Source organism: Pavona decussata, unplaced genomic scaffold, assembly GCF_977016875.1.
Source record: "Pavona decussata unplaced genomic scaffold, jaPavDecu1.1 SCAFFOLD_11, whole genome shotgun sequence".
Lineage (NCBI taxonomy): Eukaryota > Metazoa > Cnidaria > Anthozoa > Scleractinia > Agariciidae > Pavona > Pavona decussata.
In genome coordinates, this window is record NW_028145434.1 from 992,709 (window position 1) to 1,014,491 (window position 21,783).

The 21,783-nt window shown below is 38.0% G+C and overlaps 1 protein-coding gene across 2 annotated transcripts in view; it reads left to right on the top strand.

Moving 5' to 3' along the window:
• Positions 1–21,783, top strand: part of LOC146488092 (uncharacterized) — a 30,467-nt gene that overhangs the window by 4,353 nt on the left and 4,331 nt on the right. For both annotated transcript variants that reach the window (XR_014866859.1, XM_085121136.1), the window contains exons 3-20: positions 900–1,129; positions 2,070–2,257; positions 3,397–3,797; positions 4,469–4,609; positions 5,928–5,963; positions 6,876–7,223; positions 8,447–8,476; positions 8,577–8,915; positions 10,711–11,046; positions 11,482–11,893; positions 12,484–12,899; positions 14,640–14,753; positions 15,465–15,864; positions 16,904–17,325; positions 18,405–18,656; positions 19,793–19,839; positions 20,681–20,772; positions 21,378–21,743. Coding sequence is in view for 1 of the 2 variants with exons in the window: in XM_085121136.1 (XP_084977262.1) it covers positions 900–1,129; positions 2,070–2,257; positions 3,397–3,797; positions 4,469–4,609; positions 5,928–5,963; positions 6,876–7,223; positions 8,447–8,476; positions 8,577–8,915; positions 10,711–11,046; positions 11,482–11,893; positions 12,484–12,899; positions 14,640–14,753; positions 15,465–15,864; positions 16,904–17,325; positions 18,405–18,656; positions 19,793–19,839; positions 20,681–20,772; positions 21,378–21,743 (4,570 nt within the window). In the remaining variant the exon portion in view is untranslated. The remainder of the gene's footprint in view (positions 1–899; positions 1,130–2,069; positions 2,258–3,396; positions 3,798–4,468; positions 4,610–5,927; positions 5,964–6,875; positions 7,224–8,446; positions 8,477–8,576; positions 8,916–10,710; positions 11,047–11,481; positions 11,894–12,483; positions 12,900–14,639; positions 14,754–15,464; positions 15,865–16,903; positions 17,326–18,404; positions 18,657–19,792; positions 19,840–20,680; positions 20,773–21,377; positions 21,744–21,783) is intronic.

Sequence of the window (21,783 nt, forward strand, 5' to 3'; positions counted from 1 at the left end):
AGAGGGCATTTACTGTCTTTCCCCTCACTCGACTACCGTATCCTTTCAGTCATCCTTGTTAACAGTTGTGGTGGAGGTCATTGCGTAAAAACAATTGCCTCTCATTTTTTAGTTCCTTAAGGAACTCTGCCAACATTTGCTTTATCCGACCATTTAGAAATCTATTCTCCTCTCCCAACCATTTAACGAACGTTTTCAAACATATTGTCATGGCATAACAGCAGTAACAACTAAAGACAACGTGCACGTCCGTGGGCGCCTTTACTTTTTTTCTATACAGTTTTTGGACGACCACACGTAAATGTTTGAATAGTCTTTTCAAATATGGATTTAAGGATTAAAGTATGTCAGGATCAAAAACGGAAAAACTCAAGAATAGTAGAACACTTATTTTGATCTATTCAGATTTCATTACCACAAAGAATAACAATATCTTCAACTATGGTATATTAAAAAAAAAAATATACGGAAATTAAAATATTCTGTTTGTTTGTTTAATTTGTTGCCATTGGACTATCACACCGTCCACCTTCAGAAGACGGTCTACTATTCCCGCATAAATGAGCGTTACGGCCAACCCTACTGCTGCATTGTTATTTAATGTAATCCTGATCTGCAGGCTTGCGCAAATTGCCGGTTCCCCAGAGAAAATGAACTGATTACTTTTTGGGTCCCTTTTTTTGTCTTGTGATTGGAAACGAATTGGAACTGGTGAAAAATCCAATGGCGATAGCTTAATCGTGTTCCTCATAATTGTCGTCCTCATCGCTCTAAAAACTATATGAAACTTTCCTGAACACGTATTTTCTATTCCTTTGGAGGTCCGCTCTCTTGCTAATATATCTACGTATGTTATAGTTTGTCGAGAGTAACTTTTTTGTTTACTTTTACGTATTCAGATGTACAGGGCTGCACAAACGACTCCAGTCTCTACTTCATTGATGAACATAATATTAAATGCATTGACCTGAAGACCTCCAATAGCACTTCTGTCAACATGCAGACAGTGAAGACTGGTCTTGTTGAAGCTGGTGCCATCGACATTGACTACCGTGAGAGGATGATATACTGGAGTGACAATGCCTTGTGGACCATAAATAGAATGAATCTGGATACGCTTAAAACCGAGGTAATTAAAGTAGAAAGCAATGTGCTAGAGGTGAACGTAATTGATCAGCAGTATCTACTGACTTAATTCGCAGTCATTTTCAAGTGTTATCCCATTTCTAGTCTGATCCTCCTCTATGCTAAGGGGAGACACCAACATTTGATTAAAATCTGTAAGTTCGACACATTGGATGTCTTCCTCTAATCGTGACAGGAATAAACCATTTACCAACATTTACATTCATCAGTAATGGTCATCAAAATCCTTCTCTCCATGCGGCCACCAGAATGGGTCCCGAGTGGCATTAGCAAAACTGACCATTTGAAGATAAATAAATATCGATATAATATATTGAAGATGGGTCATTGTCTATTCAGTAGATGAAAACGTCAGAAACTCTCCTAGTTTCGGGTTAATGACCTAAACGTGTACCTTCATCGTGTTACGAGAGACTCAAAGGAGTTGATTGGGAACCGCCTTTGTTTCTTTGATTTTGTTTAGTTTTCTCGTTACTTCTTTTCCTTTTTCCTTTGGGTAACGTCATATTGAGAAGTGTGTTTGTACTGTAAAGGCGTTGTGAACAATGTGAAGAGACCGTTAGTCTTCGCTGTGGCAGAAACTGAAGAAAGCGATGGGCAGCTATAGATTATCTCCTTAATTCAATTCGTGGCTGCTTTTGTTAATCTGCTAATATTCTGTCATTGAAACAAAACGGTTTAGATGGTAATAATCGTTTAATTTGAAGATTTAGTCACCCTCTCTCAAGACATATTTCGACAAGTTTTAGCGATTCCAGCCAAGCTTACAATTATGGAGACTGACAAATGACAACAAATACCTGGGTTTCATCGACAGATAAAAAAATTACCGTTTCTTCGTGCGAATCCGCTTTCCAATTCCTCTTTTACTAAACGACTGTCAATGCTTACGATGATTATCTGCCTACATTTGATCAATAAAGGTTTTAATAAGAGATGACTTGGGTCAAGTGGACGGATTGACTGTGGAGTGGGAAAGTGGCTTGATTTACTGGACTGATTATATCTTTGAGAGGATCGAAGTTGCTAAGCTCAATGGGAGTTCAAGAAAGACATTAATTTCACGTAACTTGTATAACCCGAGAGGAATCGCCGTTGATCCAAGCAGAGGGTAAGCCACCATGTCATTAGACAACAGTTAAGAGTAGGCTAGCTCTGTTTTGTAGTTTTCATGTACACTGACACCTTTTGTCATGGGTTGTGTTTAATTCGTATGGAATGTCAATTAGCTACTCGTATACAGTACCGGTCAAAATAATTCTTTCAATTACTAAAAAGATGCTGCTGCTGTTGCTAGCTAATATGATAAAATAATTATGCCACTTTTATGACATTGATGCGACATAACAAAACATCACAAGAGAAAACAAAATAATCTCACAAATTAAGAGCTTTTGTCTTGTAATAGTTTCTTACTCAAACAGCATGCAAATTGTGGACAAAAAAATAGCAAATACTCTGGAAACTGACTTAGGGGCTTAGGCTATCTTTACGTATCTTCCGAAATCTTCCAACATCTACGAAACGTTTGGAATCGTCCGAATATGTTTGGCAATGTTCGGAAATCATCGAAACATCCTCACATCGTCGGAAATCCGGCTGATACGAAGACGCAGTTCTCAAGAATGCATTAGACTCGAGAAAGAGTCAAATACAGGCCCATAAGTAAATTAAAATAGGATTCATTATGAAAATAAAATGTGAAGTAAGGTATAAAGAAGAAACCGATGTGCTTTGTTTTGAAATTACACATAAATTAACATTTCCAAAATGAAACATGAACACTGTGAGAAAACAAGTGTCCGAGAAAGGGCCAATTTTCTTGAAACATCACCGGCTCAAATTCGTCTTTGAGAACACATTTCGCTTTGTAAAAAGGTATCGTCTTAGTAAAGCGTGTTTTAAATCGAGTGTTTCTCTTCATGGCGGATATGTGTCTCGCATGCACCACAGGAATCGACTGAAGTTTTCAACTAGATCTCTAAATGTTATGAATATATTATCCAGCGAAAATAGCCATATGACATTTTTAAAGCATCATATGTTGCTTCGTAGAACAGTCATGGTTTAGCGTAGGCTTTTCTTTGTAAAACGTTTACCCGTAGGGTGTAGCAGTATAGCACAGGCTTGCAGCACGATGCTCGTGCCAGTTTGCTATTAAGCATATATATTTTTTTAATATTCTCGATTAACACGGGCTATGCTCTGACAGGTAAGCTCACCGTTTTACATTATTTGTTTGATTCAAAGGTTCATGTTCTGGGCGGACGTCGGTACTAGAGGAAAAATGGAGCGAGCAGATTTAACCGGCGAAAATCGCCTGACGTTGAAGTATTTGTATTATGGATGGTTCCCTATCAGTGTCGTTATTGATTTTAAATCTGAACGCATTTACTGGATGGATAGATACACCTCGTTTTACACAGACCGCGATGGGTACTCCAGGAAGTACTTGCGAAGGTACATTAGAGAAAATATCAATCCTGTAGACCTGGCCCTGTATGAGGACAACTTATACTGGGTGGACACGAATAGTCGAAGTATATACTGGTTCAACAAGACTCATCCTGGGCAAATGCTTAGTTTTGGTCATCTTACCAATGGTATCCTCGTGGGTGCTGTGGTTTCAGACGAGTCAAGACAACCAGCCAGTAAGTTGGTCTGATTCTTCGTAGCCATGCAGTATAGAGGCTATATGGAGGCAGTACCCATGGTCAACATAATCAAAATATTATAGAAATTTAGTTAACACCTTTCCATGGAAAACGTTTCAAGAAATAGATTCTAACAGATTTTTAAGAAAGATTATTTTAGCGATTGCCAATCATGTGGTTGTTTGTGTCAAATCAGATGAAGAATTTTCCTTTTTCTAGAACTGAGCTACACATTGAGTTGATGTCTACTGTCAAACTTTTGTAGCCGCTGTATAAGGGAAGTACTTGACTTTAAGATCTGTGCTAGGTTCCAGGTATCGAGGCTACTGTTTTCGAAAGGTCGGGTATAAAATGAAAGGTACATTGATTTGTTTAGTTTTTGATTTTAATTTGTCATGCATACTGGTATCTCAAGCTTGAGTTTTTGCATCTTCCTTTATTACTGACCAGGTAAACACTATGGTTTGGCTTCGGACCTGGATAACACTTGATCATTCCGTGATCCGCCAGCCGGCATAAGGATATTTTGATACATGCGTTATTTAGCTCGCTCTCTACTAACACGAACACTGACATATAAACCCAACTCACATACTCACGCTTGTTTAACAGGAAGTCACTTTAAAAGTACCAAGAGACTCACTTAAGTTCTGTCATTTTTCCTAAAGATTTATCTGTTAACCGGTCTTTGTGTAGCGTAAACAACGGTGCGTGCAGCCATCTCTGTTTGTTAGCCCCTGGTGGAAGATTCAAGTGTGCATGTCCCAACCAAGTGGCATTAGAAATTGACGGCAAGACGTGCAGCAATGGTAAATACAACATCCCTTTTGTTTATAATCTAAGGGCTTTTGTTCGGGTTCCTGAGCGTGGTGGAATGGTAATGCACCTTGCCTTTAAACTAGAAACGTACAATCGATAGCTGTTGGTAGCTGAGCTCTATGTTTTTAAGAGTGACAACGAGTCGACCATAAGGTGCATTACATCGTGATTACTCCAAAAGTTTTTTGGAAGTCTGCAATGCAATGCTTTCCATTGCTTAAAGACTGGAACGTTTCTACAGACGTTTTATTTTTTCTCATAATCTTGTGGTCGGTAGGATCCAAGGTTATATATGCGGGGACGGATTGCTTGGGTGTTAAAAAACCACAACAGTTATAATTCTGCTGCTACGAATTTCTAGTTAATAGTAGAATAGACCGTTGTAATTATTGATGAAGATCTTTAGTTTCGAGGCTTACATCTCTGATTCTGAGCCTGCAATTGCACAGATGTAGGCAAAAACAACAGTATTCGAAGGAAAAGAAAGTAGATTACTTAGAAAGTGGTGGCCCCAACAACTCTAATCACAATAGACAAAAAGTTGCAAAGGAATCAAAGAATTTATCCTTATGGATTTACGATTTCCGAAACTTTGAACCTCTTAGCGATTGATATTGTTGTTATTTTTTTGGTGAAGACCTTTTATTGGCCAGTTTTGCAAAAGATTTTGTATTCTTACCAACGTTTTCAAAATGACAGCCTTGAATTATCACTTGAGAACCTTGGTCAATTCATTTTCAAACAATCAAATCTTAGAATTATGCCCTTCTCGTGTGATTTACGTAAATTAAACTGCAAAGAGTAGTATCGATATGAGAACGCCAAACAACTTGTACTGCATTATATCAGGACCAGAATACAAAAAATTTTATTTAAGGGACACCAACTACGATTGAGAAAGTTATTTTCTTTTTTGTGGAGATTTGAACTTAGTTTTTAGTATACGGCGATGCCAGTCTTTGAATTTACCAGCCCACTTGCTGAAAAAATCAGTCAATCTTTGGGGTTTTCTCTGTATAAACGTCGCTTTATCTTTGTTTTATTCTCGTCGTTCCAGTTATTTTCTTGCTAATTACCTTCTAACAAATAAATATTTCGTTAAACAATAACTTCACCGAATGGATTAACTTTTAGCTAATAAACCAAACGGAAAACATTGATTTCTGATTTCCTTTTTTTTTTTACGTTAACTGTAGTGCCTTTCTACGAAACTTTAAAGCGTGAGTACAGGTAATCAAATGTAAGTTTTCCACTTTTTTATCATTATCGTTTTGTTTATTAATATTTTTACTTTGTCTCATTTGACAGTCACACGGCCAGGACCACCGCCAGCCCCTGTGCCAGGTAAAGTATCGTAGTTTTTAGTATTGGTAAGCGAGAAGAATAGATCGGAAACAGTCTACTGTATCCGTCTAAACCACTTTGAATTAGATTAGAAAATTTGATCTCCACACTTTAAATATAATTTCAACTCTATATAGATCGGACTTTTTCGCTTTCTGGGACCTGGGAGACGCCGCCCCCTACCGACTCCAAGACAACTAAACCACTACAATGAACTTTTCAAAAGCAAACTTTGTTCCCCCAAATTGTATATTTTAGTAAAAGCTGATCATGCTCCATGAGGCAAGATATCAAGACGTCAATCATCTCGGTATTACCAAAATTGTCCAAAATTAACTATGGCCAATGAAAGAAGTGAATGCTTCAAAGATGATTACAGAGAAACTGGGAAAACCGTGTGACGAAATGAAAAATGAAAAAACCGCAAACTGCAACAATGAGATTACTTTTGTGGTTTGTGATTTATTTATTCATAATAAACAATTTAGAAATAATTTAGAGTATTCAGGATTTTCTTAGTTTCCGATGGACAGAGGGAAAACGCCTAACGTTTTCCGGTTAAAATATTGTTCTCGTGGCAAATTCCATTAGGAAGTATATACGACATCAAAGTTAATTGTTCCTTGGTAACAAGTTTTGGTGAATTTTGCTTGCGCGTCCAAACAAATGCTTCCCAGTGTTCCCTCATACTTGATTCCATCATACTGATTTCGCTTCCCCGCCCCCAGAGGCCTTTACGCTAAATCTAGAGAGCGTTAATAACCACTACAATCCAAAAGTTCATGTTTTTTACCTTTGGGAGCTGAGGGCTGATTCGGCCCTCGGCAAATTACAACGCCTATATGCCGAAAAATAACTGACAATAAAAAACCTAGCACAAGAATTAAATAAACCGAATTCCTTTCTTTTCAGATGTTAAAGTACGCCTGAAAGGCTCCACCTCTTCACATGAGGGTCGTGTCGAAGTGTATCACCAAGGACAATGGGGAACAATTTGTGGGGATCACTGGCGCCTCAAAGAAGCTACAATTGTGTGCAGAATGCTCAACTTTTCCACAGCCGTAAAAGTTGTCTCAAATTGTTACAGATACTTTGGAATTGTAGATAGCTCCTATGTCATTTGGATGGACAATGTGAAGTGCCGCGGGGATGAACAAACCATTGCTGCTTGCAGGCACAGAGGATGGAATGTTCACGACTGTAGCCATTACGATGACGTAGGCATTGTATGCAGAAATGATTCCATTTCACCAACCCAAGGTAAATCTGTGAAAGAGTGGTAAACCAAATTTTAACTTACCGTATTATTTAACGTAATAATAATAATAATAAAATAATAATAATAATAATAATAATAATAATAATAATATTATTATTATTATTATTATTATTATTATTTTTATTATTATTATTATTATTATTATTATTGGTGGAAGCATGGTAACGTGGAAAACAAGAATTTAGATTGCCGATTTGATGAATGATGATGAATTTTTGATGAATTTTTGCTCTAAACTTTTGCAAAATTTTTAAATCGCTTGATCGACATCAGGAACATGAGACCTTTTTTCTGCGACTGAAAATTGTCACTTTATTTTCCAAAACTCTTTTCCTTCTTTGCATTCTGACTGTGGATTGAAGGTTCATGAAATCCTTGTTTTCGCTTTCATGCTGGCCGCAAGTGTCCAGAACAGTGGTCAGTTGAAATATACTGATTATTAATTCACCGTTTTAGTCCCAAAATATTTTAGGCTGTCGAAAAAACAAATTATAGCAAAAGTTAGTTCTCTAAGCGCACGTATACCTCTAAGTGGAAATGAAAAATAAAAGTAAGTAATTCGGGGCGCCGTGAACAAGTAAATGTGAACGAAAGAAAATTCCAGGCTCTTGAAAACTTCCTGCTTTCACTGACAGAAGTAATGTTTAAGGCGAGATAATGGCATGTTATGTATCAATAAATTTTTGGCAAGACTCATTCGTTTTTTTTTTAAGTTTCTTTGCCGCTTCAAAATGTAATTACAAACTGAAAGTCTACGGACCAGCCATTAAATTCCCACTGTAGTAGTACGTTGTAGCTTGGTGACTAACATTTGAACAATCTTAACGAGGCGGAATTCAATAATTTGTTATTCACTTTTTCCCTTTATATATATGGTTGTTAGCGTGAATACTTGTTTGCATGTTTCTTTCTTTGTGATATTATTTTTTTGTATCTGCTGAGAAGATGATTTGGTTGTGCCGAATTTACTATTTGACAATTATTTATGCAAAACTAGGAAGTCTTCTTTGACGATTCCCTATATTTAAGATATTTGACCATGTTATTCTTAATCAGCACTGAACCTACCGTTGTGGGTGATCATGATTTCGTCTGAGGTTGCAGATAATCCAGAAATAATATATATGGTACCAGTTTTTATTTAAGATACGTAGAAAGTTGACATCTTGATACTTTACTTCTTGAATTGTCTTTATTACTATAGGTCCAACCATAGCACCAGGTCCTCATCCAGGTAAACGCATTTTAGCTTTAAACCCAATGTTTGTGTAGCTGGAGCTGACATGGCAATATTTTTCTTACCGTTATACTCATTTTAATTGTTTTGTCTATAGAATTGAAGGTCCGCTTGCGGTCTGGAGTGAAATCAAACGAGGGGCGAGTTGAATTGCGCCTAAACGGAATTTGGGGAACAGTATGTGACGACTACTGGGGAATCAAGGAAGCAAACGTTATTTGTCGTATGCTGAATTATACTGAAGGGGCCTGGAGTACACACTGTTGTGGTTGGTATGGTCACTACCGAGCTCCATATCAAATTTGGCTGGATGACGTACATTGTATTGGTGATGAAAAGAGCATCGCAGAGTGTCGTCATGGCGGATGGGGTAATCACAATTGCGATCATTCTGACGATGTTGGAGTAGTGTGCAAGTACTCACCAAAGGCTCCAGGTAAAAAGTGTCATCTGTTTCGACTTTTCCTATCCTCTTAATGAAGTATAGAAGTATAATCCTCTAAAAAGCCCAATTATTTTAGGCTGCTTAAATTTGAACAAAAAATTTTTTTTCAGAAACGAGATACTGTCACAAGATAAAAATTTCAGTCAAACACGTGTGTCTTGAGATTTTATTCTGAATTTTTGCTGGCTGAATTTAAGCTTTATTTTTAATTATTCAGACTTTTCTAAGCAAATTTGTTTGTGAGTTGGATATTTTAAATTAGAACTTTTAACTTGTAAATAGTTTGGAATATGTTAATAAAGAGATTGTTATTGTTAATTATTATTATTATTATTATCATTATTATTATTATTATTATTATTATTATATTATATCATATTACATTTTATTAAATTCTCAGCCTCGGATATTGCATTTCTAGCGTGCTGATTGGTTCACTAAATCTCGGTTATCAGCTCCAATACCGTAGTTTGACCTTATATGGAAAACGAAAGCTCCAAGTGTCGCTAAGCTAAATTTTTTTTTCGGCGGGAAGCCAAAGTTTCTTCGGAAAAATGTAGAAAAAGAAAAAAAGGAAAAGAAAGAAAAACCAAACAATGCCATCTCAATATAACAACAATAAAAGCCACAAAGTTCGGTATGACACTATTTAATGGTACGTATCTCTGGCGTTTCCAAAATCTTCAAAATTTCAAGATTTTACGATTTTTCAGATCACATAACAACAACAACAATAACAACCGGTTACCTTCAAAAATTTCAGGATGGCTTGCAAATCTAGGCGGTAAGAGGTTAAAGCCAATCGAACAAATTTCTCAGGAAGAGCTTCATGCCTGTCTTTGTGTTTTTACGAATTTACGAGGACTTCAGATGGTTCATGTATGAAATCCGTACGAGCAGCGGCCATAATGTTCGTTTCCGTCGCTCGGAACCACTCAGCAAAACATTTGCACTAATGCGCACAGCTCTTGCGCTTCTCGAATAAGCTTGAAGTTTAAAAACTTGCACGGAATGCTTGTTTCAGTGAGGTTGTACCTCGTACACTTGGACTTGCCTGAAGTGTTTTAAATCGTCCGCGAGGAATTCAATTCAGCATGAAAAAAGCCGTCCTTGCCCTGATCTCTTTCTTCGCTCGGCATCACGCAGCAGAACATTTGCTCTAATGTGCACAACTATTACGCTTCTCGATGAGCTGGAACTTCAAAAGCACTTGAATGCTAGTCTCAGAAAGGTTATAATTCGTACATTTAAACGTTTCTTGAATTTTAGATGTTCGACTGTGTCCGATTTTCTCCGCTTTCGATTTTTCAATCAACTCCGTTTGCAAAGCGCTTCGCGTGTCATGTGATCATTAGGTTTCGCGCGCTTTAGTCGGAGGTTGCCTCAACATCCGGACGTTTAAATTTAAAAGAAATTTTTTTCTTAAAATATAAAAATTCAGTAAACTTCAACAGCAATGCCCAAACGTGGAGAATTTAATAAAACAATTATTCCATTCGCGCTTGTTGGATATGAGATTAGTTATAGACGAGCAAAAACATAACGTGGCTTTCCGGGTGACACTTGCTAGCAAAAATAAAGTACACACAACCTTTTAGAGTGCATAGACAAAAAGGCCTAAGGGATAACCAAGCAGAAAAGGTGGCGATTATGTCTAAATCGAAACAAACTAAAGCCATGACTTATGTCAGTGAGGTGACATTTAACTATTCAGCAAACATATGTACAATGCAGCATTATGTTGGTAATAATAAGTAAAGGGTAATCAAAACTAGTATTCTCGCAGGTAACACAGTAAGACTAGCTGATGGATACAGAAACGGCGAGGGAAGAGTAGAGATATTGCACGAAGGCCTTTGGGGAACAGTTTGTGATGACGCCTGGGATAAAAGGGACGCACAAGTGGTATGTCGCCAATTGGGTTATTCTAAAGCTGTTCGCGCTCCCCAAAGAGCGTTTTTTGGTCAAGGAACCGGTCACATATGGTTGACACATGTGAATTGCTTTGGTTCTGAAAGTTCTATTGACCACTGTCAACACGTTGGGTGGAACGATCACAACGGTTACTGCGGACATTATGAAGATGCGTCAGTCATCTGCACAAACGCGACTAAACGTTTTGGTAAGTACCATTTTAGGTATCCCTGATTACTACTTAGTTGATACACCCGTCTCTGTGCCTCTGTGAAAGAGATTTGAGATAATGAGAAGCCATTCGCGCTTTTAGACTGGGTCATTTGACCAATACTTAATGGTGAGACTACAGAATGTTATTTCTGATTAAACTCTCAGCGCCCGTACCACTGAGATGGGTAACATCAACATTTTCCCTAGGCTGACAATGTTATCACGAAATGTTTACTGCAGATTTATTACATTTTTTTACACTCAAAAAACAGCCTTGTCGTCAAGTCACTTATATAACTAGAAAATTCACAACATAATTCTAAAATTAGTTTCGCTTAGCTATTTGGCGACCGAAGAGCCAAAAAATACAAAATATGGAACCCAAAAGCCGACTTCCAATAACAAATAACAATTTCCTTTTTTTACGCAGATTCAGAGCATTTCTTACTGTCTTGTGAAGGAGGTCGTAAGCTATGCTACTTTATCCAAATTCAGCCTGGTCATGACTCACCGCCTGAGTTAACGATGCTCAACTTTGGAACCTCTGGTAGATGTCGCTACTGGAAAACGGCAATGTCTTATGATCCAATTGAGAATTCAATCTATTGGTCCAATGGATGCGGAGGCATTTACAAAGGTCTTCTAACCAGTGGTGTGCACCAAGCGGTGATAAGGAAGTCAAAAGGAATAACGGATATGGAGATAGATATCGTTGGAAGGAACATCTACTTTACTGCTCAGCATAGCAACACAATCAGAGTTGCAGCGCTGGACAGTTCCTATCAAACAGTTATTGTTCAGGTTCAGTCGCCTCAAGGGCTTGCATTAGACAGCACTTCCGGGTAAGAATGGTCATTATAACGTTACAAGCCTTGTTAAACACCAGACATTATGCTAGAAGTTTAAAGTTAAATGAAAACATTTCATGTTTGTGGTGATTCAGTGCCAAGTAAGACAAATGAAAATAGGCCCCTGTAATATTATGTCCCATCAACTGAGATATGAAACCAAGCTCTACGTGATTCTTTCCACATCTTTCATCCTGGAATTGATTATAGGTAGAGTACTTTCTCGGTTAATTCTTTTGATTGCTTTATGTATTAAAAGTCAAAGTCGTGTCAAGAATTGCTTTCTCGGTCTACCGATGTTCTCCCGATTGGTGCTCTGATACCCCGTTCCTAAGGAGGTAATGAGGAGGACATCCATTAGGAGGTCTGTTCTGTTATGAATGAGCCAATACTGTAAATGATACTAGTATTTTGACCTGAACGAGCAATACAAGGCGGTACAAACTTGCACACTGAAAATGGTCATTTCCATTTTACGTTTAATTTATTCTATGTAATAACTCAAATCTACCATCCGCTTTTAACAATAGCAACAAATGATATTGAGCTTATCGTTAACTATCAGATTTTGCTCTGGTTAACAGGTTCATTTACTTCTCATCCTTTGGCAACAGTTCACAAATAAGCCGAGCAGACATGGATGGCAATAATAACATTGTTCTTGCAAATTTGTCAAATGTTGGATTGACTTACATTGATGTGGCTTTAGATAAGACTGGAAATCGTTTATTCTTTTCTGACAAAACAAATAATGTTATACGATACATTGACCTACGTAGTATGGAGATCCTCACCCTGCTTTCTGGCAACCTTCACCGTCCAACAAGTCTAACAATGTTAAACAACACCTTGTACTGGACCGCAGAGGGTAATGGCAGATTTACTGGAGCCATCTTCAAAGCCGAAGCAACTAATGCAAGTAAAGCACAAATGATAGCCGATGGCTTTTCTTATCCGAAAGGGATATACGTTCACAGCTATCTTGGATCTCAAATATCAGGTAATTGTTTCAAAGATACAAGTGACCTTGATATTTTCATTATTTGCATACTTTGCTCGCTATTTTGGAAATTTAATGCTAAATATACATATCCAATAAGGTTGAAATCAAGGCAATTTGGAAAGTACCCCGATAATGATAGATTTTTTTTTTCAAGCATGCATACTCGGGAAAAGAAAATCCGAGTCCAACCCATGACTTTCTGATTATTAGTCCGGATGCTCTACCATTGACCTGTAGGTGACATAAATTAGTTTAATGGCCTACCTCTCACGAGTCTCCTGTAGCTCAATGGTAAGACATACAAACTAGTAATCGGAAGATAATAGGTTCGACTCCTGCTGGAAGAACTCGGAGTTTCTTTATCAGAGTATGCCTTTGCAACTAACTGAAAACACATTTCTTTCAATACGCCGATCATGTTTTGTCTGCAACTCAACAGGAATACAGTAAAAATAAATTGAAAATCTGACCCAAGCAATATTCGCTGCAGTAGTTCGCGCGTTGGACTTGGCTCAAGATTGGAATCTGTATCCGACGATGTTAATTCCTGAAACAAGACAACATTGTCTCCGTCTTTCCAAGTGCATTAATAGGTACCCGCGAATTATTAGGAAAGCCTAACAAACCGCTGGCAGTATGCCTGGGATGGACTAGCGTACTCATAGCATCCAGGAGAAGTAGTAGCTACTGGCTGTAGCTGCAAAAACGAGAATTTGACGCTGAGGTCAATCGTGCGAGCATCAATGATATGGATGTTTCACGGATTGAACGTCTTTCCTTTACATAGGTAGCCCCTTTTTAAAAATTCTCTGCATACATATGTCCAGTTTTCAAACGTTTATTTGTAATATATTTAAAAGGTACAACCATGATAAAAGAGGAAACTTTTTAACTTTCTTAAAATCAAAGGCTCCTGTGAGCCAACTCGTGAATGCAGAAGTAAATAGTGGCAAGGTATAAAACATTGTTTGTATTGTGTTTGGTTGGCCCAGGACTCGAAATATAAGTCATAAAGGCTTATAATTAATAATGGGCCTAACTGGCATTTTATTCCGCACCCTAGGCCACTTCAAATAGATTTTTACCCCTTGGCCTCAGCAAGATTGAGCTCCTTGAATAGTTTTGTATTTTGTAAGAAAGTTTTAATTTTGAAAATTGTTTGGAACCTTTGGAATGGTTGGCTTTTTTTAAAAGCAACAACAACAACAACAACAAATTATCTGGCACCTGTGGCGCTACGATTTTATCGGTCAAATTACTTCGAACCGTCAAAAAAGAATACGCGAATGAGCAGGGAACACCGTCAGACGTTTCTCCATCAAATTTTCTGCTTCCAGCTTGCCCGAAATCTCTGTTGACTTGGACGACAATCTCGGCCTTAAGCGGCTTTCAACGCGGTGCTTTCAGTCACCAAAATAAGAAGTTGTCCCTTAGTTTCACTGTAGTTTCGGTCAAGGGATTGAGTTAGCATGCAACACAGCTACTAGTGTTTTCTTTTAGGAATAAGTTATTCGTTGAGTTGATTTTACGTCCTTGTTTTTTATCCCGTAATGGCGGCTGATGGTGAATACATGCAATATACGTCGACTCATGAATAATTTATAATTTTAATTAAATTACGATTAAATTAATATAAAGTTTACAGCTGATCGAGCGAGCGAGTGCGCATGCGCGCATTCACGAGTTAAAAATAGCGGTATTATTATTTAAACGCTTTTCGTATGTTTTTTCCTGCAGTGCAGTCTCCTTGCCGAAATAATGGTGGATGTTCACAGCTGTGCGTCTTGATTCCTTTCGGCCGGAGGTGTATGTGCCTGCCTGGAATGAATATTGCAGAAGATAAAAAGACATGTATGTTGCCTAGTGCGAAAAATTATTCATGGTCGTTTGCAGATCCCCAATAGTACTGAACGGAAAGGCAAGGCATGATTTTCCACAAACAAGTTGGACGCTAAAGGAAGCCGATGTTTTATCTGTTTTTAAAGCAAAACTGAAAACTTTTTTGAAAGACTTTGACTAATTTTAAACCTTGCTTTTATTTTTTATTTGATAACTTGAACTTTTTTACTATTAGGAACATATTTGCTTTTATCCATTTTGTATTTTGTTAGTTTATGTATTTAGGTAGGTTAGGAGGGCTCCACTGAAAATCGCCTTGGCGAGTTGGACTCCCTAATTAAATATTATTATTATTATTATTATTATTATTATTATTATTATTATTATTATTATTATTATTATTATTATTAGTAGTAGTAGTAGTAGTAGTAGTAGTAGTAGTAGTAGTATTATAAGCTATAGCCTCTCAACTACAGGCAAACACGGGGCAAAACTAGGGTGTCTATTTCACACAGCAACTAAACATAAACTCTCACTGAACTAATGTTATTCAGAGATCAGAACCTTTGGCCATTATTCAGGAAGTCATGGGTACAACTACCGTCAACAAGTTGTCCAGATGACTTCTTTAGTATAAATGGTATTAAATGGGGATGAAGTGACTCCTAAATTATCATTTGGACCTTTACGAGGCAAGGACATAACTTTTTTATTTATCTGCAGGTGTTTTTGGTGATCTCATCTTGGTTTCTGACAATTATCGCGACCAAACAATCTACATGTCTTCACTGAATGTATCCCCTAGAACGCTTACCTCACTCCCGCTGTATAACATCACATATCTATACGGAATGGCCTTTGATGCCCTCGAAAGTCGAATCTACTGGACAGACTCGTATTCTGGCGTTGTAGCACGATCTTCAATTGATGGAAAGAACCGGGAAGACATTCAATCAAATGTTAGCCCCATGGGTATCGCCTTGGATCTTGTGGGTGGAAATGTGTACTGGATAGGCAGTGATGGTGCAACCATAGAGGTTTCAAAGCTGAATGGGGATTACTGGAAAGTGTTGGTGTCTAATTTACGGTGGACACATAACATTGTTCTTGACACAACCAGAGGGTATGTAATAATTATCACTTAGTGTGTTGTCAGTTGCACAGGCTGACAGAAAAGGTGTACAAATGTCCATGAAGTATTAGCAACCTCACTTCTCAAACTCATTGATAATTTATTTAATAATAATAATAATAATAATAATAATAATAATAACTTTATTTATACTGATAAAAGACCGGTGAGTCAAACAACAAAGGTTGATAGACTGGTAATAATCGGTGACCAGCACATAAGAAATATATAAAGATATTTACATGAAAAACAGCGGTAAAAAAATAGTTAGAGAAATTTAACAAAAATGAACTAAGCATCGCTTTTACAAATGATTGGCCCTATCCATGTTCATCAACTAAGTAAATGTTCTGACCTTAAACTGCGCAAGTGTTCTTCAATCACGTAACTCTCTTTGTAGTTTGTTCCAGGCACTCGCAGCCGGTTAATAAGCAACCAGCGGGTATGCATTAATGTTCTATTTCTAACATATTATATCAAATATATTCTATATTCCACAACACAGGCTGCCTAAACAGCCTTACATTCGAAGTTATCGAAGTGTCAAGGGGCTTCATTGATTTAAAAGAAAACATATGCGCCAAGATCGATAAAGCACAGTGTTTATTATGACAATTTGCTGCACTAAGCGAGTGTCCGTAAAACGAGGTTCGGCGGTAGTTCCGCTTTGGCTCAAAACAAATCAAAAACATTAAAAGCCAGTTGAACTGGAAATGAAATGTTACTTTACCGATCAATGCTATCATGAAAACATCACAGGTCATGCTCTCAGCAAAAATCCGGATACTGCTAACTCCACCTCTTTATTATTTTATATTTCACTTGCATGGGATTGCTTTACCAGACCGTCTGACCTACCTAGGGCTTATTTTCTACAGTCATGCTGTAACAATGAAAAGCAAGGTCCACAAAATAAATTGCTTTTAATTTTAACTATTTGCACAGCAGCAAGGAGCAAATCGTGTGTCTAAAATATAAATACAAATGAATATGTTGAGTGTAAGTCAGTAAGATATCATCAAATTTTCAGGTATATGTATTGGTCTAGTTGGAACGTTATTCAACGGGCAGAACTGGATGGAGCAAATCAAGCAAGCGTTGTTTCATTGAGTAAATACGGTGTATATTCTGTGAACAGTCTTGCGATGGATGTTGACATGAACAGAATTTATTTTGCATCCAGTCAAAGTGTGATGTTTATTGACCTGTACAGCTCAACCCGCCCAGTAGAGACACTTATTGATTTGTACTCTTACTGGCACTTTTATGCATATCCCTCTGGAATAGCTGTTGATGACAACTACGTGTATTTTGCTTTCCCATGGGGCCGTGGCCAAGGGAATGTCTATCGCACAAATAAGAGAAGGAAAAATGACCATCTTACATTTGTGCTGTCGGGGTTGACTTATCCCCGGGAAATAGTAATTCATAAAGGCAATGCTACTGGAAAATGTAAGTACAGTTTATGTTATTAACATGCTGATAACAGGGACACACTCCGTTAACGGTCCTTTTGTTGAACATCTGTTGGGAAGGCCTAAATAACGTCAAGAAGAGCTGATTCATTTGTGAAGAAAGCGAGTGTTTTCTTTGTTGTTTTTTCACTTAAAGCTTTATCAACACAGAAAATTAATTTCTTTAATTTTCGATGGGACGACAAAAGTCGTTATATTTTCTGAAAGCCGGCAACATTCGGGAAAAAATATCTGAGTAGATTTAATTTTTGTAACTACTGTTTTTCCATGGCCAATTGCACAAAGCATCTTAAGATAAGTGTGAGCTGTGCAGTCGTTCCATACCATTCGAAGGTTTTTCTCGCGCTCTTACTGTGTTCTCTATCATCAATAAACTGCCTTCAGCCTAGTGATCCAATATAGCCCTCGAGATTATCCTTCGGAAGGTAAGGAAGAACCGCAGTAAACAGGGGAAGGACTGCACTAATATCTTAAGACTTTTTTTGCAACCGGGCCTTGCTCCCTAAAATTAAGAATTCTGCGAAAGAATTACTGAACAAATCAAACTTTGTTAGCGTCCAAACATGTCCCTTATATTCTAGTTGAATTCCTGGTAATGATCGCGTAAGGATGTTCTTAACTGACATCTTAAAGAAATACCTACGAAGTGCAGATACGGTATGTCACTTCTTGTTAAGAGACCATGAGCCCATGAAAGAAGAGAGACCACACAAGGCAAAGAAAAAAACCCTGCACATTCCCATTGTCGCAATCACCGCCATTATTACGAAAGACTTGGTCCGTCTGGCCTCGTAGCTCAGTCGATAGAGCAACGGACTCAAATCCGAAGGTCGTGGGTTCGATTCCTGTCGATGCCAAAAATTCTTTCTCTGCCTCGTGTGGTCTCATTTGCTTACTAGGGTGACGCTTAGTAGGACTTTCATGGGTTCATATAGAACTTTAACATGCACTGCAGAGTTTAAATTCTGTGAACCATCATTTATACCCTTAAGTGCTATCAGCACAACATTCATTTACAGCCTTTTACATATCCTTAAGTCTCCTTTTTCAACACAGCTGATCATCCTTGTGCTACAAACAATGGTGGGTGCACTCACCTCTGTCTGATAAAACCGTCTGGTTATCAGTGCGCATGCCCAACTGTTATCAAAGATAAAAGACCTTGTTCCACGTCACCGGTTACTCAAGCTGACTACTGCAAAAGGCTTAAGCCTTGTGACAATGAAGGCACGTGTAAGACGATTGGCAATGACTACAAGTGCAAGTGTGTAGGGTACTATGGTGGTAAAACCTGCTCTGTTGATTTCAGTAAGTTGTATATTTTTCGCACATTTAGCTTTGGGGATTTTTTATCATCTTCAGATTAATTGCCAAGACCTTATTTTTGAACGCCTTGAAGGTTGGGTTATACGACACAAGAAATATGCCCAAAAACAAGCTTAAGCAAGAGAACGCTACGTGGAAACAGATGCAATTCAAAATTAGGGGATTTCCTAAAGCGTTTGGCTCCTACTTTAATTATAATTATTATCATCAGTCCATTATGTGAAAAATCACTTTAGCAAATGACAATAATTCCATCTAACATAGCGAATGCATTTTGTGCCTTTTTCTTGGTGTTCTAAAAGCGCATTTCTTGTGTTGGCAAGATGTACCAACATACCAGGGTGAAGCGCTTTTTTACCACTCCTTCAACGTAGGAGCATAGCAGAGAAGTACTGCTTTCCCCCTCAGTCTGGCCTAGCTCATTGTGGTTGAGTATTGTACCAGCGTTAACATTCGCTTAACCACACTTTCCTCACGACTCTCTGCCTCCCTGTTAGTTTAGCTGATAAGGCACCAGACAGCTGTGCAGGAGGTCTCGGGTTCAAGTCCCGGGTCGGACTACTAACAAGGGCTGGTTTTAAGATAATTGGTAAGATCATGCTCGCAAAGAACTTTGTCTCAGATCAAATTATCGCACACTCGGACAGGAACGTGAAGCCGTTGGTCTTGTCTCCTTTACCTAGTACCTTGTTTGGTTTCCTCCACTTGTAGCGGACGCTAAAGAACATACCGCACTCTTTGCAAAGAGTGTCTTGATTCAGTTGATTGTGAACCGTAGGGTTGCAATTTGCCCCCTTAAACAGTCTAGTAAAGTCCTCCACATAGTGTAACCTCGTTCCCAGGGTCCTCTCCTTCTCGGCCCCCGTACGAGAGGAGAGTAAAAACACTATTTTTATATTTGGTTTTGCTCATTTAAATTCAGTCTCATGTTAATTTATGTATTTCTCCAAAATTGAAAAAAAAAAAAAAATTCTATGATCAACAACTTTCAGCAGGGCGTGGCACTAAAAGAAACCTTCGTTGATCAACGCATATCACTTTATTGCAAAATTTTAACTCATGCTTAACTGACTTCAAGTACGTGAGATAATAAAGTTACTTTTTTGTTCTTTTTTAAGGCAGGGAAGTGGTCGTTGTTTATATTAAAGGTTTTGGAATAGAAAAGGTAAGTTCATTATTGAGTAGATTTTCACTTCAAGTCGGAAAGTTCTTTGTAGTAGAAACTGCTCTGCACTAGATGTGACTAGATTTCGATTCTCGTTGTTCGCTGTCATTTGACGATATTAAACCTTTGTAATTAGCAGAAGTAAATTAGCAGAATTTTTCGATTTCCTTTTTCATTATACGAGATTAAAAATTGAGCCAGCTTTATTCGATATTCTGGTTTTATTTTCATTAGATGCGGGGAAAGCAGATCTTAGCAAGGGCTATTCGAATCTAAAAAGAAAATTAGGGATAACCGCGCAGTTTTTAGGGATAATTTAGCAACAATCATTCTAAAAAGTCGTAAAATACAAAGAAATGTATGTCGTTTTTTTCTTTCTTTTTTTTTTTTTTCAAATTGAAGCTTTATAATCTCCTAAAAACGCATGGTTACCCCCAATTCTCATTTTGGATACCGAGTGCACTTCCTGAATTCTACTTTCTCCGCTTAGTTTTAAACTGCGCAAAAATGTCCATGTATTAGTAAGCACCACTCTTAGGAAACCCGAGATGCGCAGAACGTATGCGCAGTAAGCTACTCTTCTCTGCGGTCAAAGGAAACCTTGCCAAAAATTTATCAATGACGCATTCATCGGAGAAATCGGATGCCCTCTATCCAAAGGTATGTACTGTTGTCAAAGAAACGTCGCAAGAAAAAAACGCTTTATCTTCTGTAGTTTTGCCTTATCCACTGAATTCCAAAGAGTGCTTAAGTGTTATTTTATGTGAAATTCATGTATCCTCTGGTATCTGCACCCCTCTAAGCATCTTTCATTTTATTTTTTTGTTTATTTGCCTTTCAGTTCAACAAAACAACATTCATTGACGCCATCGCAGATGCCTTGAATAGTTTTTGTAAGGAATCGCTGTCCCAATGCTCGAGTTTACTCGAAAGGTAAGAGTATGATACTGGTTACCCCACGTTACTCTATAACTTTATTTACTTCACTCCAAGGGGGAAATGGGCCCGTGTTATTCTACAAACAAAATTTTTAAAACTTCAATAGACATTTAAACTGAATGGACTAAACAGTCACCTTTCCAGACTGTCACCATCTTTTAAAAGAGACCTCACAAAAAAACTCTCGTAAGGACAGTAACTGGAGGCTTAATCAATATCATCGAGTAAATATAGATTCTGTGCGGGCGATTGTTCGTCAACAACAACAGCTTTTGAGAACTATACACTACTCGCACGTTCACGCTAAGGTAACTGCTGACACCACATCAATTTAATACTTGTAGAGTGATTCTGCAAACAGAGGGAAACTAGATCGACTAAAATGTTTTGTAAAGACGTGAAAATCGCGTTAAAAAAGAAAGCAGGAGTGGTCCGAACCTTACTTCCATCCTTGGGGCGCAGGAGAGAACGCAGGCAAGGGGTACATTAATTGGCGCAAGGTGTTGTAGTGGTGTTCCTCCCTTTACTAAATATAAATAACACGAACCGTAGCTGAGGATGCATCGTTGGCAAATTAAGATGTCTCTTTACTTTTTTAGTGCAAAATCTATCACCAAACGTGCTGTGAATGAAATTTATTTTAAACCTGAAGACATTTACATCCCGTTGGATCCAAAGGAAGTCGATGGACTCGTCGCTGTAGAGTGCGCCGTGGTCAAAGCTACAGGAATACCTGTGGTGGTGTCAAGCAATCTTCTCGCTGGCTTGATTGAGAAGAAAGCAGATGAGATTGGACGAAAACTTGGTGGTACTATCGTGGCATCAAAACATAAGTCATCACAGGTTAAGGACAGACCGACCAGCGAAACTGGGACCAAAGGACAGAAGAAATGGTTGATAGCTGGCGTCTCCTCAGCTGGTGGACTAATCGTTATTGTTGCTGTTACTGGGATATGTTACTTCAGGTTAGTAACCTGTGTGGTCTTCTTTATGTATTCCATTTAA